At 42.2% G+C, this 14,514-nt stretch overlaps 1 protein-coding gene across 5 annotated transcripts in view; it reads left to right on the top strand.

The window, feature by feature from the left end:
* ADAMTSL1 (ADAMTS like 1) overlaps window positions 1-14,514 on the top strand; it is a 1,019,582-nt gene that overhangs the window by 904,815 nt on the left and 100,253 nt on the right. For all 5 annotated transcript variants that reach the window (XM_067041438.1, XM_067041439.1, XM_059072941.2 and 2 more), the window contains one exon: window positions 7,981-8,109. In XM_067041438.1, the coding sequence (XP_066897539.1) occupies window positions 7,981-8,109 (129 nt within the window). The remainder of the gene's footprint in view (window positions 1-7,980; window positions 8,110-14,514) is intronic.

The raw sequence follows: 14,514 nt of genomic DNA, 5'->3' as shown, positions 1-14,514 counted from the left end.
CCTAGACTTTGGCCCTGAGAAAAAGTTACTTACAATGCTCTCTGTTCTTGGCTGCACTCAAAAAACAAGCCTCATCTCCTCTGGCTCATCTCTCCATCTCCTTTATACTGGGCCAAATATATTTTTCAAGCACATATGTTCAGATTTTTTCCCATTGGGTTTTAATTTTACCCAGAGTCACACATGAGCGAAAGAGGTGTGAGCCAGAGCCCAGACTGTGCACAGGAATGTATTTCCAAGATTTTCTCCTAAAGCTGCTCATCTGTCCCTGCCTGTCTCTCCAGCTACTGGTCCTTCCAGGTCAGGACAGTGCCTGTTTGGTCGAAGGCCTCTGCTCTAAAGGCAACACAAGATGGCACTCCTCCACATCAGTGCATATTGACATGCAAGTGTTAGTGGACCTTAGGTTCACCCTTGTACCAGGGCTCCCCTTGCTTTTACCACTGAGGCTCTGGAGCCCCTGTTCCATATCACTTGAACAGGAGCCATAATCCAAAAGCTCAAGGGTATGATGAGGTCTAAAGGAGATGAACAATAAATCATTCTCTTAATGCTTTCTTTTCTGTGTCTGACTCTGTTGAAGAGACTTGATTCCTTATATTGGGCCTGATAAATTGAAAAGCTTGCCTTTGTTTCTATTTCTTTGTTCTTCTTATATATATGCAGATATAAAACTAAGCATAATCTCCTTTGATGTATAGCTCTCATGCGACTATAACACCAATTTACAGATTCATTGAAAGAGTAATCTGTAAACCCTATCAATTTACATAAATCAACACAAATGTAATCTGCTAGCTGATGCTGACCCACAGAGATGACATGGTGGACATGGGCCTGATGTCTGAGGCTCTGCCTGCATTGCAGAGGTTCTGTGATCATGGCTCAGCCTCTCTTTTTTTTGTTTTGCCTATTGTGAAAAACTTTTTGGTCAGGCATGCCGTGACCTTTTTTAGCATCCTCTTAGCACAAATACATAATTTATCACTTCACTCCCTCTCTGCATCTCTATTTTATTTTCTTCTTAGTTGACTTCCATCATTAGAATAATACTAGCTAATGGGATTATAATCAAGCATAAACATAGGTGTGGCATCACACAGCAGTACTCACCTCACTAGGTGACTATCTAGGTGATCTAAAGTGGACTTAAATTATTTTTCTTTTGTTTTTTAGTTGATCATTAAAATAAGAATTCCAACCTGAAATTTTCTTTTTTTTTTTAATTTTTATTGAAGTATAGTTGATTTACAATGTTATGTTAGTTTCAAGTGTACAGCAAAGTGAATCAGTTATACATATACATATATCCATTCTTTTTCAGATTCTTTTCCCGTATAGGTTATTACAGAATATTGAGTAGAGTTCCCTGTGCTATACAGTAGCTCCTTATTAGTTATCTATTTTATATATAGTAGTTTGTATATGTTAATTCCAATCTCCAAATTTATCATTTCCCCCCCATGTTTCCCCTTTGGTATCCTTAAGTTTGATTTCCAGATCTCCGAGTCTGTTTCTGTTTTGTAAATAAGTTTATTTGTATCATTTTTTTAGATTCCATATATAAATGATATAAGATGATATTTGTCTTTCTCTGTCTGACTTACTTCACCTAATAAAATAATCTTTAAGTCCATACATGTTGCTGCAAATGGCATTATGTCATTCTTTTTTATGGCTGAGTGATATTCCATTTTATATATGTACACATCTTCTTTATCCATTCCTCTGTAGATAGACATTTAGGTTGCTTCCATGTCTTGGCTAGTGTAAATAGTACTGCAGTGAATGTTGGAGTACATGTGTCCAACCTGAAATTTTCTAATATTGAGCTAATGGGCTCTCAAAAAAACCTCAGCTCTCATCAGGACTCAAGAAAAACTAACACAGTGTAATTCACTGATCATCAAACATGGCTGAATGTCAGAACCACCTCAGAACTTGTTCAAAATAGAGATTAGAGCTTCCATCCCACCACCTGAGATTCAGGTTTAATAGGTCTAAGAGTGCAACTCAATAATATGTACAAGCTTTTTCTAATAGATGTAAGAGGGTAGGTTGATTAAGGATACTGTTTTCATTATAAACTTCTATTAATTGTAAATACTTGGGTAACTCTGTGCTTTGTCTTAACAATGGATTATGAAGGTAATGGGAACGTATAAGTAGCATGTGCTAACAACACCACCTCTAGTGACAGGACGAAAGGTCATTACTTTTCAGCAAAAGCTCAATATAATGAATTAAGGGCTGGATTTAATTCAGTGACATTTGAATTTTATAGCTGTACACTTGCAGCTATAAAACCACCTTTATTATTAAAATTCCTATAGGAAAAATAACTTGGTAATTGTGAGTCTGAAACTGGTCCCTAACTTGCTTTCCCCATTGGCACAGTTGTTTTTATTACACACAGTGAGGCAACTGTTATATATAGCAGGACAGATTATGTCTTTAACAAGTGCCCTGGGGGTTCTGAGGCAGCTAGTTCACAGACAAGGATTTGGGATCTCCAGTTACAAGCACTGGACTTGAGGATGAAGTTCTGGGGTCTACTTCAGTCCTACTACTTGCTTGCTCTCTGGCCTTGGACAAACCATTGGGCCTTTTTGAACCTAAGTTCCTCATCTATATAAAAGATGGAAATTCTTTACCTGACTCTCAGGGTTGTTATGACAACAAAAACAAATTCAGATATTGTGCATAGTACACCGTATGCACACATATATTCATTTACTAGATATTTATTGAGGACCTACTATGTGCTAGGACTGAGTGGTAGGAACAAAGAAGAGAACAAGAGAGATGTGATCCCTGATTTTATGGAAGTTACATGGTGAGGGGTGGGAGGCAGAAAACACAAATAAGGTAAATTTTGATAGTTCTAGTGCTTAGGGAGAAAATAAAATTGGCATTGAGCTACGTAATGACTGGTAAGGGAGGGAAGGCATGTATGCTTTAGAAAGGCCCCAGTAAGAGGTGATATTTGTGTGAAGACATGAATGACCAGGAGAAGATAACTGTGCAGAAGTCTTTGGGTGGAGGATATCAGGGAAAGGGAACAGCTGGGACAAACGTGCTGATGCTCTGGAAGAAGGGACCGAAGGGCAGTGTGGCTGCAACAACAGTGATTGACTGGAAGTGTGGCCTCAGGGAGGTAGAGGGAGGGTAAACAGCTGGGCCTGAGCACGTAGGGGATGGTTGGGCATGAAAAGGAGCTTGAAATTTTGCTCTAACTGCACTGAAAAAGCACTAGATAATTTAAGCAGAGGACTTGTGTGATCTGATTCATGTGGTGGGAGCAAGGAGACCAGTTCGGCTGTGGAATAGTCCACCCAGAGAACATGGCGGCATCAGATCATAGCAACGGAGGGACTGGTTAGATTTAGGGGATAGTTGACGTGTGAGCCAAGAGCTTCTTAGGGTCAGGAGGTAAGGTAAATACACCCGTGTTAATTGTGTCATTCCCGCTGCACTCTTGTTATCACCCTGCAGTAGTCTCAGAAAGCATTATAGTATGAAATCACTCACCTTCACATCAGGTCATACATAATCTCAAACACATTGAATATAGGTGAGATAAGGAAAAGGATCCCAGTCAAAACAGATAGACAGCCTATGCATATATTCAAAGGTGAACTCTTCAGAACCTTCCTCAAGTTTCTGTCCTTAAACATATTGATAGTTCTAATGAGCTAATAACTCATGCCTAGAAGGCAATTAAAGGGGAGAGGAAAAGAAAGAAGGACAGCTTCTAATATGAAGCTGTGTGACAGTGCAAGCAGGAAGAAAGGATAAATAGATGATGGAGAAAACAAAGTATGAAAAGCAGGTGTGAGACTCCAAAGGGCATTGGTGAATTATGGTTTTCTTCACAGTTAACGAAGGCACAGAAGAGGGAATGCCATTGTAGATTGTCCTGCCTATAAAATGGTTGAAACAAAATGAAATCCATTTGGCTTACAAAAAATTAAGCTTTGGGTGTATGAAAATGATCTCATGTGGACCCTTATTTCCCAAAGGCTCTCAATAAATGAATCTTTTCATTGTATTTTGTAGTCATGTACATGAAGTGCTGTATTTTTATCCCCAGCTGATAAAGGCCTATTAAAGTGTAACGTACACAGAACTTCCACTTCTGGGAAGATGCCATAGATGTATTTTTTCCCTATTCCTCCTGGTAAATGCAACTAAAATCCAGACATTGTATATAAAACAAACATAAGAAGACTGAAAAGAAGAGAGGAGAAAACAGACTGGCTAGGGACCTAGGGTACTGAGGAATGACACAGTTGTGACTTCATTGGGTTTTCTGGGCTGTTTGTTTGTTTGCCTCATAAAGCCCAAACTTGGAGCTGAAGAAGGCGGCTGCCAGGAAATGCAACAGAAACAGAAAAAAATGTCCCAGCTTAAGCCTCCTTCCTCTACCCCAAGGAACAGGAAAGGAGCAACCTAGCAGGAAAACTAGAAAATGCTGCTCTACTCCAAACACCATCCACACCAGCAAAGCCTGAATGGGAAGACTGGACTCCTCGTCAGACTGAAACATGGCTCCCCAACACCCCCATGGACGTGGCATCAGAGAAGATGGATTTTATCCCCACAGGGTCACAATGTGGAGACCACATGGGGATCCTAGACTTCTACTCTCATCCTGCAGTGTCCTTCTTCCTCTTCCTGCTGGGGTGGTGGTAGAGAAAGCCTCCTGGAGAGTCAGGACTTTACTCATCACCAGCAGTAACAAGGCTTCTCCCACGGCAGGGTCAGTGGAGAGCAGGGGGACAACAGAAGCTCCACTCAGCCCCAGCAGTTAAGAGAAACCCCCCACGTGGGTCACAAAGGAAGCCAAGTGGAGAACCTGGACTTCTACTTCCACTGGGTAGTAACCAGGTGGCATCTCCCTGCTCCCACAGTGGTTTCAGAGAACAGCAGCTAAAACATATTTAAATAAGGTCCAGAGTTGTATAACATGATATGAAAATGTCCAGGTTTCAACCAAAAAATCACTCATCATACTAAAAACCTACTTTTAACCCTTTCATTCAATGTAGTGATGGAAGTTCTATCCAGTGAAATAATCCAAGGAAAGGAAATAAAATGCATATAGATCAAAAGGAAGGAATAAAACTGTTTGCAGAAGAAATGATTGCCTACTTAGAAAATACCAAGGAATCTACAAAAAAAAGTTCTAGAACTAATATATAAGTTTAGCAAGGTCACACGCTATACAAAACAACTGTTTCTGTATACTAGCAATGAACACATGAACACTGAAATTGAAAATACAATATCATTTACCATCCCTTAAAAAATAATAATAATTAGGTATAAATCTAACAAATTATGTCCAGGACTTGTACACTGGAAACTACAAAACTCTGATGAAAGAAAGTAAAGGAGATCTAAATAAATAGACATACAGTGTTCATGGATTGGAAGACTCAACACAGTAAAGATGTCAATTCTCTCTAAATTGATATACATGTTTGTATATTTCCTATCTGAATCCCAGCAAAATTTTATAGTTGTAGACAAGACTATTCTAACATTTATGTAGAAAGGCAACGAAGCTAGCATAGCAAAGAATAATAAAGTGGGAAGAATCAGACTCAAGAATCAATTTCAAGATTAATTATATAACTACAATAATTAAGACTGTGTGGTATTGGTAGAGAGATAGACACATAAATCAGTGGAACAGAAACAAGAACACAGAAGTAGAGCCACAAAAATATACTCAGCTGTTGTTGACAAACACAAAAGCAATTCCATGGAAGGAAGATAGCTTGTTCAATTAATGGTGGTAGAGCAGTTGGATACCCATAGGCAAAAAACAAATAAACTTTGACCTAAGTCTCACGCCTTATACGAAAATTAACTCAAAATATATCACAGAGTTAAATGTAAAATGTAAAACTAGGAAACTTTTAGGGAAAAAATAGGAAAAAATTTTTAGGATCTTGGTCTAGGTAAATAGATCTTACACTTAACATTAAAAGCATGATCCATGAAAGGAAAACTCAATAAATTGGACTTCATCAAAGTTAAAAACTTTTGCTCTGTGGAAGATCCTGTTAAGAAGATAGGGGAGGGCTTCCATGGTGACGCACAGGCTTCCCTGGTGGCACAGTGGATAAGAATCTGCCTGCCAATGCAGGGGACACAGGTTTGATCCCTGGTCCAGGAAGATCCCACATGCCACAGAGCAACTAAGCCTGTGTGCCACAACTACTGAGCCTGCACTCTAGATCCCGCGAGCCACAACTACTGAAGCCCGCGTGCCCAAAGCCCGTGCTCTACAACAAGAGAAGCCACCGCAATGAGAAGCCCATGCACCGCAACGAAGAGTAGACCCCGCTCACTGTAGCTAGAGAAAGCCCGCACACAGCAACGAAGACCCGATGCAGCCAAAAATAATAAATTTTAAAAAAAATTTTTTTTTAAGAAGATGGAAATCTATAGGCTGGGAGAAATTTATTACAAGCCACATATCTGACAAATGACTTACATCTAGAATGTAAAGAGCTCTCAGAACTCAATAGTGAAAAATAATCCAATTATAAAATGCTAAAGGACATGAAGAGACATTTCATCAAAGATATAAAAATGAAAAATAAGCACATGAAAAGATGTTCAATATCATTAGCCATTGGGGAAATGCAAATTTTAAAAAACCACAATGAGATATCACTACACACCTATCAGAAAGGCTAAAATTAAAACTAATGATAACATCAAATGCTATCAAGGATGCAGAGAAACTAAATTACTCATACATTACTGGTGGGAATGTGAAATGATACAGCCACTCTGGAAAACAGTTCAGCAGTTCCTTAAAAATCTACTGTATGACATAGCAATTACACTTCTGGGCATTTATCCCAGAGAAAATGAAGACAAATGTTCACACAAAAACTTGTACAGGAATGTATATAGATGCTTTATTTGAATAACCAAAATGTGGAAACAACCCAGATGTCCTTCAACATGTGAATGGCCGAACATACTTGGTACATCCATACCATGGAATACTACTCAGCAATAAAAAGGGAGCAAACTATTGATACATGCCACCACGGTACCATGTGAGACCTGGAAGAATCTCCAGAGAATTATTCTGAGTGAAAAAAGCCCATCAAAAAAAGTTACATACCGTATGATTCCATTTATATAGCATTCTTTTTCTTTTTTTTTTTCCGGTACGCGGGCCTCTCACTGCTGTGGCTTCTCCCGTTGCGGAGCACAGGCTCCGGACGCGCAGGCTCAGCGGCCATGGCTCATGGGCCCAGCCGCTCCGCGGCACGTGGGATCTTCCCGGACCGGGACACGAACCCGTGTCCCCTGCATCGGCAGGCGGGCTCTCAACCACTGCGCCACCAGGGAAGCCCTATATAGCATTCTTGAAATGCCAAAATTATAAGAAATGGGGAACAGATTAATGGTCGCCAAAGGATTAAGGCAGGGCTGGGGGCAGCATAAGGGATCCTTGCAGTGAGTGAAATGTTGTTCTGTAGCTTAACTTCATCAATGTCAGTGTTCTAGTCATGACATTGTACTCTAGTTTTGTAAGATATTACCGTTGGGGGAAACTGGGTAGAGAGTATGCAGGATTGCTCTGTGTTATTTCTTATAACCGCATGTGAATCTACAACTATCTCAAAATAAAAATTTAATTAAGCCCATGAAAACAGAATGTATTGGATCATTTGTTAGTTTAATGATAAGAGGCACAAATCATCCCAACTTGTTGGATACCATGCTCTCTCCTCAGATTCTTTTTGGGACAATTCTATAGTAGCTAGACAGGTGGGTGTGTGGACGGATGCTTTTTATAGTATACAGTTAGAGTTTTTTCAAAGGAAAACACGGTCAGTGGAAAAAGCCTGGGTATGTCCCTTGTTCATTGTTGGTCGTCTCGTGTTTCAAGGGAATACCCAAAGCCACCATCTAATAAAATGTCACGCTCCTTCTCACCCTCAGGAAAGCCACTAGTGAAAACGTCCCGGGGGACTGTGATCAACACGGAGGAGCCCGCGATCACAGTTGATGTAGGAGGCACCGTCAAAACAGTTGGAGGCGTGAATGTGACTATTAACTGCCAAGTTGCAGGTGAGAAATGCATTCATATGTTAATTCATTTGTTCAGATATTAATGGAGCCCTGTGCTAGGTTGGGGGCTGAAAAGATAAGTACAAATTCTGCTCTCGGGGATTTGGGGCTAGTAGGAAAACTCAAGCATGAACCTCAGTCACTCTGAAAGTGGAAAGTGCTGCCGGAAGTTGAGAGGAGGAAAACTGGGACAGATGAAGGGAGAAGAGGTGGTTTTTATCTCCGTCTTGCATACTGGTAGAATGTGAGCATGCAAAGATGGGGGCAGAGGGTGTTCCAGGGTGACGACAGAGCGTGAGAAAATTCATGGAAGTAGGGAAGCTGCAGGACTTCAGGGGAACGGCGTGTGCTTTGGTCTGGCCAGAGCCCAGAGTGCATAGATAGGGTGGTGGGGCTTAAACTTTAGTAATGTGGGTTGCACCTGTGCCGTGGGAGACTTTGAACGCTTGGATGAGGAGTTCAGACAAAGGCAGATTGAAAGTGACATTAAGGGGCCATGCCGTGCATAAAATGGATTGAAGAAAAATACAGGGACAGAGAGTCCAGTTAAGAAGCCATAATAGTAGGGCTTCCTTGGTGGCGCAGTGGTTAAGAATCCCCCTGCCAATGCAGGGGACACGGGTTCGAGCCCCAGTCCAGGAAGATCCCACATGCCACGGAGCAACTAAGTCCGTGCGCCACAACTACTGAGCCCGTGTGCCACAACTACTGAAGCTCATGCACCTAGAGCCCATGCTCTGCAACAAGAGAAGCCACCACAATGAGAAGCCCGTGCACCGCAACAAAGAGTAGCCCCCGCTCACCGCAGCTAGAGAAAATCCGTGCAAAGCAACAAAGACCCAACACAGCCAAAATAAATAAATTTATATCAAAAAAAAAAAAAAAAAAAAGAAGCCATCATAGTAGTTTAAAGCAGAGGTGCTGGGGCCTGAACTCAGGGCAGTGGTGGTGGAAAGCTCAGGAGTGGATGGCAGGGGTAAGACCAACAGGAACCTGGAGCTTACTCACATCAGAAGTGGGTAGAAGTCATTAATGAAACCAGTCAGTGCTATTAGGAGTGTGATACAGGCATTGCCCTTGGGTAGGCCTTGCAAACTCAGAGACCTAAAGGGACCAGAAAGTCACAGGGAAGTGGAGGAGTAGTGGACCAGAGGAGGTTGTAGTATGCTCTTCAGAAAGGCATCTACCGTCAATTAAAAAATAAAAAACACCCACATAGACTGGAACAAAGCTCAGCTACCAATTCTCCCTTCCTGTGAACTGCTAGCCTGTCTACCCTAAGGGTTTTCACACCCACAGTGCACAGAAAAAATGGATGGCTCTTGAGCCCAGCCACAGTCCCCTGATTGCTGTCCTCATCAGATATACCTTTCTGCGGCACCCAAACCACCATTCCCCAGTCATACCCTGTCTGCAAAAAGGACAGGCATTGGCACCCCCTGCTCTGGGGGTTTCTTCATCTTAGATCTCAGCCCCAACATTGGAAGATTTACCTCCACTTGCGATTTATAAGGCCAGAGAGAACCCATTTGAAAAGAAGTAGGAGGAGAATCTTCATCTAGAGCATGTTGTTTCCAAAGAACAGCCAGGTCTGGTTTTTCTCTGAAATGTTCTGGTAGCTCCAGGAACCCAAAACTATAACTCTCTCTCTGTCATCATGCATTAGCTTCTTCTTGGTAAAGCTTCCCTTGGCCTGTGCACCCAACCTCATCAGTGAAAGCTTCTGGAACTAAATCCCTTCAGGCCCTATACTCCGAGATTGGGAGCAGGACAAAATCTCTGACAGGGCTTCCCATGAATGAGTTGCCTCTCTATACACAGACTGGTGGTAGAGGCAGGGTCCTTTGTGCAGGACCATCACTCCTCACGTGATCACTAGGAACATGGGCCTTGGAGACGGAACACCAACTGGAGATACGATGGACCATGTTGGGTCTCCTCTTGAGCGCTGGGATTGGTAGGACTAAAAGAATGGGAAGCAAAGGGCAGCAAAGCAAGGAATTGGCATTTGAGGGAGACTGAGAGAACCAGAATCCAGGTGGAGAAATATTTATCATGGGGAGCCCAAGACAGTCAAACGAGCTTTGGTCAACTCTTCCATGCCACCTAAGGCCATGTCTCCCGACTTCATCCAGAGACTCACTCTTGGTAACCTGGTGAAATCCTAGGCTGTTAGGTACCGTTTTTGGCTGACCATGTACGTTACGTTCTTTGCTTTTATGTTTATTCATAGGGCCATTTGAATTAATCATGGTTAACTAAAATAAATGTGTGTCTCTGCCATTATGCCTTTTGTTAAGTAAGATTTTTATTCAATGTAGATGGGAAACAGCCTGCTTTTGATTAAACTGCTGGTCTGTGAATTTACTGGACAAAGAAATCATTCTTGATCTGAGTCTCCAGTCAAAATACTGACAGCTATAATGCTAAATGGCAGAAAAAACTAGTTTTACTTTGATGCTACAGTAGCTTTTATGGCTCTCTTGTGACATAATTTTAATGGCTATATAATAGTGTATTTTAAGAATATTACATAATTTACCTAGAATAACTCATGTCCTTACATGTTTGAGTTGTTAACAGTTTTCCATTAAATAACTTTTTGCATACATATGCTTTCAACATGTAAAATTCAGCCTCACAAATTCTTCCCAACTCTTAAGCATAAAAAGCATTAAGCATGGGCTTCCCTGGTGGCGCAGTGGTTGAGAGTCCGCCTGCCGATGCAGGGGACACGGGTTCGTGCCCTGGTCCGGGAAGATCCCACATGCCGCGGAGCGGCTGGGCCCGTGAGCCATGTCCACGGAGCCTGTGCTCCGCAACGGGAGAGGCCACAACAGTGAGAGGCCCGCGTACCACACACACACACACACGAAAAAAAGCATTAAGCAATGAGTATGATGAGGCTTTTTCTTGAAAAGTGATCCAATCCCTTAATACCACTCCCAAACTTGTTCTCTATTTAAGAAAATTCAGAAAACTGAGTAGGAGATAAAGTGTTGGAGGAGGAGGGAGTGTTTCAGTCATTGGGAACAGGATGTGCCTGAGGTAGAAAGAGTGTGTTGCATCTGAAGGAGTGAAATGTGTCCGGTGTGTCTGTAGGATGGAGAGCAGAGAAGAAAGTAGTGTGACATGTGGCTGGGAGGTGGGGAATAGTAGGCAAGGGCTAGATCTTACATGCTTTCCTAGATTATGGTACAATTTGGAGCAAGGGGAGCTTTTGCAGACTTAGGATATAAAATTGTGAGGACTGGTCATGTAGAAGTAACTAGTTGAGGAGTCAATGATAGGCAGTGTATTCGCTAGGGAAGGCTAGACTCTGGTAACAAGTAGACTCCCAAATGTGTAATGACTCAAACACAATAGAAGTTTATTACTGCCTACCTGGGAGTCCAAAGAGTGGTCCTGGTCAGCTGGAGGGGATCTGCCCCTCACAGTCCTTCAGCATCACAGAACACTGGTGGCTCTGTTATCTTGAATACATGCCTTCCAAGGTCTCCCCAGAGGTTCTCTCTATCCTGTCAACCAGAAGAGGGGAAAAACAAAGTGTAGACGAAGGTTGAGAAGATTTTAAGGGTGACACCTGGAAGTAGCACACATTACTACTTCTCACATTCCTTCTTAGTCACATGGCTACTCACAGCTACAAGGGCTGTTGGGAAATATAGTCAGGCTCGGTACCCAGGACAAAGAAGAAACAGCTATCTATGTCTGCCACAGTCAGTGTGAAGAAATTTGGAAGGCTGAAAACCTTTCCAGACTTACATTGTCCTTTAGAATAATTGCCAAGGCTGACATTTAAGCTACTGTATCCTTTCCTTGTCTTGCACCAAGCCATCAAAGAAACTTCTAGAACTTATCATGTCAAGGTGTACCTTTCAGTGGATGCCCCACTTCAAGATGTTGACAAGTCACCATGGTGCAAGCAGCCTTCCAAGTGTAACAAGTGGTCTAGTTAACAAGAATATCCTGTCTGGGGTTTAAAAAAAGATGATTATACATCACCCTACCTGGCAGCTCAGTGGAGATTAAAGACACTAATCCTCATAATCTTATCAAGTTACATCCCATTATGACTACACTCATTTACTGATCCTTTCAAGCAGCAGGGAGAGCACTGTCTTATTGATAAGATATGCCACAAAGTGGGAAAAGTAAAGGCAAGTCCTTTTCCTTCCTTTTTTAGACACAAATCATACCAGGGAGTCCAGAGTGTGGAGCCTATCCAGCTAACTTGTCAACAGCGTAGCTTTGGACTTTGTTCTGTGGTGGAGTATATTTTTTGTCATTTTTCAGACATTTCTTTCTGTAGAATGTGCTGTCACATCAAAACAGGCTTGGGGGGGAAAAAAAATCTTCCACAACCTGACTAAGCTTCTCACCAAGAAGAGCACTAGCAAAGCCAGCACAAATGGATTCTAGAAAGTTATCTCTTAACAATAATCTTGGTGTTATAATTACAGCAGAAAGGTTAATCCCCAAAGTAGGAAATATTTAAGGATTTGATACCAGAAATAATAGTGCAGCAATTCATACCTTTTCTAAGGAAGCAGCCTGGTATAATGGCAGGCGGTGTCATGTACTTGTTAGGAAGGGGATCCCTAGCATCAAATGTATCTGAGTTTGGATCCCCGCCTGCCATTTGTAGGTCACTGATTGACCATGAGGTAGAGAGGAGGTACAGGGACTCTGTCCCCATGTAATCATTCAGGAATCCAAACTAATGTCATTTTAGGCAGATTTCATAATCTCTTCAGGTCCCAATTTCCTCATCAGTAAAATGGAGTTAATAACAATGCTTCGTAGGACCTTTGTTCAAAATGAGTGATTATGCTTATTAAATGTTTGGCTGATAGCAAATACTCAGTAAATGTTCTTTATCCATCTACTATGTTTAGGATATTTTTGTATAGCTCCTGACCTTGGTGCATTCCCAATGTGTAGGTATTCTAAACATCATTGTTAGGTATGTATAACTGGTACCTCTTCCAGGGACTCTGGCATATATGAGGGCTGGTGATATTTTCTGAAGCATCATTGTCATCTCTTGAGAGAAAAAGGAAAAAGAGATCTCTGGTACATCGTTTATTTTTCTTCTCCCCTTATTCCAACTTTGTTTGTAATATGTCAGAACCAGTCATGGCAGGACTGGCTGTCATTCCAAAGTATCTTTTTGGTGTCATTCTCTGCTTAAGGCTCATGATCGCAGGCAGGAATCCCCCAAAATGTGACACCAGCAACTCCATCTCCATTGGCAAATTCTTGATGCAGGTCTGTGTTTGAGGGAGTCTAAGAGAGGTTTGCTAATCTATGTATTAAAGAATGATTCCTACATCATTTGGCTTCCCTCAGCACTGCTGTCACTTCTGTGGTCCCAGTTTTACAGAGACTGGAGGTCACTTAGTTCTACGCTTCGTTATCCTGAACATGTCCATTTCTCCCATGAACTCCCCTGCTCTCAACTGAGGAATTCAGCCCTTTTGGCAAAGACTCTGTTTTGTCCTGTTAAACACTTGCTTTCAAAGGGGCATGAGGCCAAGAGTGATGAAATGATGAAGGAAGAAGCTTACACCCACTTCCTGGAGACATGAGAAATGGCTCCATCCCTAGGTCATCTCTCTCTCCCTCCTCCTCCTCTTTCTCACCATCCGTGTCTCCCCTCTGGCTGCCCTACAGTCACATAAGCCCTGACCAGTGAATGACACATAGGGGAGCAGCAAGTCTTGCTGCAGGAGCTGACCATGTAAACACAGCGTTGGCTCTTGAGATACACACGCCATGGCCCATGGACACCGTCATGGAGAGAGAGCATTCCCCCCTACCATTCACTTAGTCATCACGCTTTTGCTGGTGGAACTGACAGCCCATTAGTCTGGTTCTCTTACTGTGCCTCCTCGCTCTAGAACAGCCTCAGTTCCTATCAGGGATTGTGTGCTTACTGCCCACAGCCCTCCTCCGAGGAAGGTGCCAGTGACAACTGCTACATGTAATCAGTTCATGGTGAGGGAAAGTGGGTGAATACTTGCAAAAGATGGTTTGTAGGACCTCATTTTTCCTTGCACTTTCAAGAGAGAAATGACTGGAAGGGTTTTCTTCAACTTACTTTTCAGAGGATTTCTCCTGAATGCCATGGAATTTTTTTTTTTTTTCCCAACATGAAAACGGAGCTCAGGGACCAAAGTCTAAGCTGGCATGGCTGGGCATCATGATGCTTTTGCTCTCCCTAGTGGTGCTGCAATGAAAAATCAGCTTTTCTGCCTCTCACCTGCATCTTTTCTCCAGGTGTATTTAGAGATAGTGCCAGCCTGGCCCCTCTCATGCACCTGAGCCTTAAGTTTCACAGTGTGTGCTGGGACAGGGCTGCAGTATCCAAGTCTCCACCCCTTTCAGCAGCCTTGCCTCCTT

This window comes from Kogia breviceps, chromosome 8, assembly GCF_026419965.1.
Source record: "Kogia breviceps isolate mKogBre1 chromosome 8, mKogBre1 haplotype 1, whole genome shotgun sequence".
Classification (NCBI taxonomy): domain Eukaryota; kingdom Metazoa; phylum Chordata; class Mammalia; order Artiodactyla; family Physeteridae; genus Kogia; species Kogia breviceps.
The sequence above is the reverse complement of the archived record's forward strand: the minus strand, read 5'-3'. Positions and strand labels throughout refer to the sequence as shown.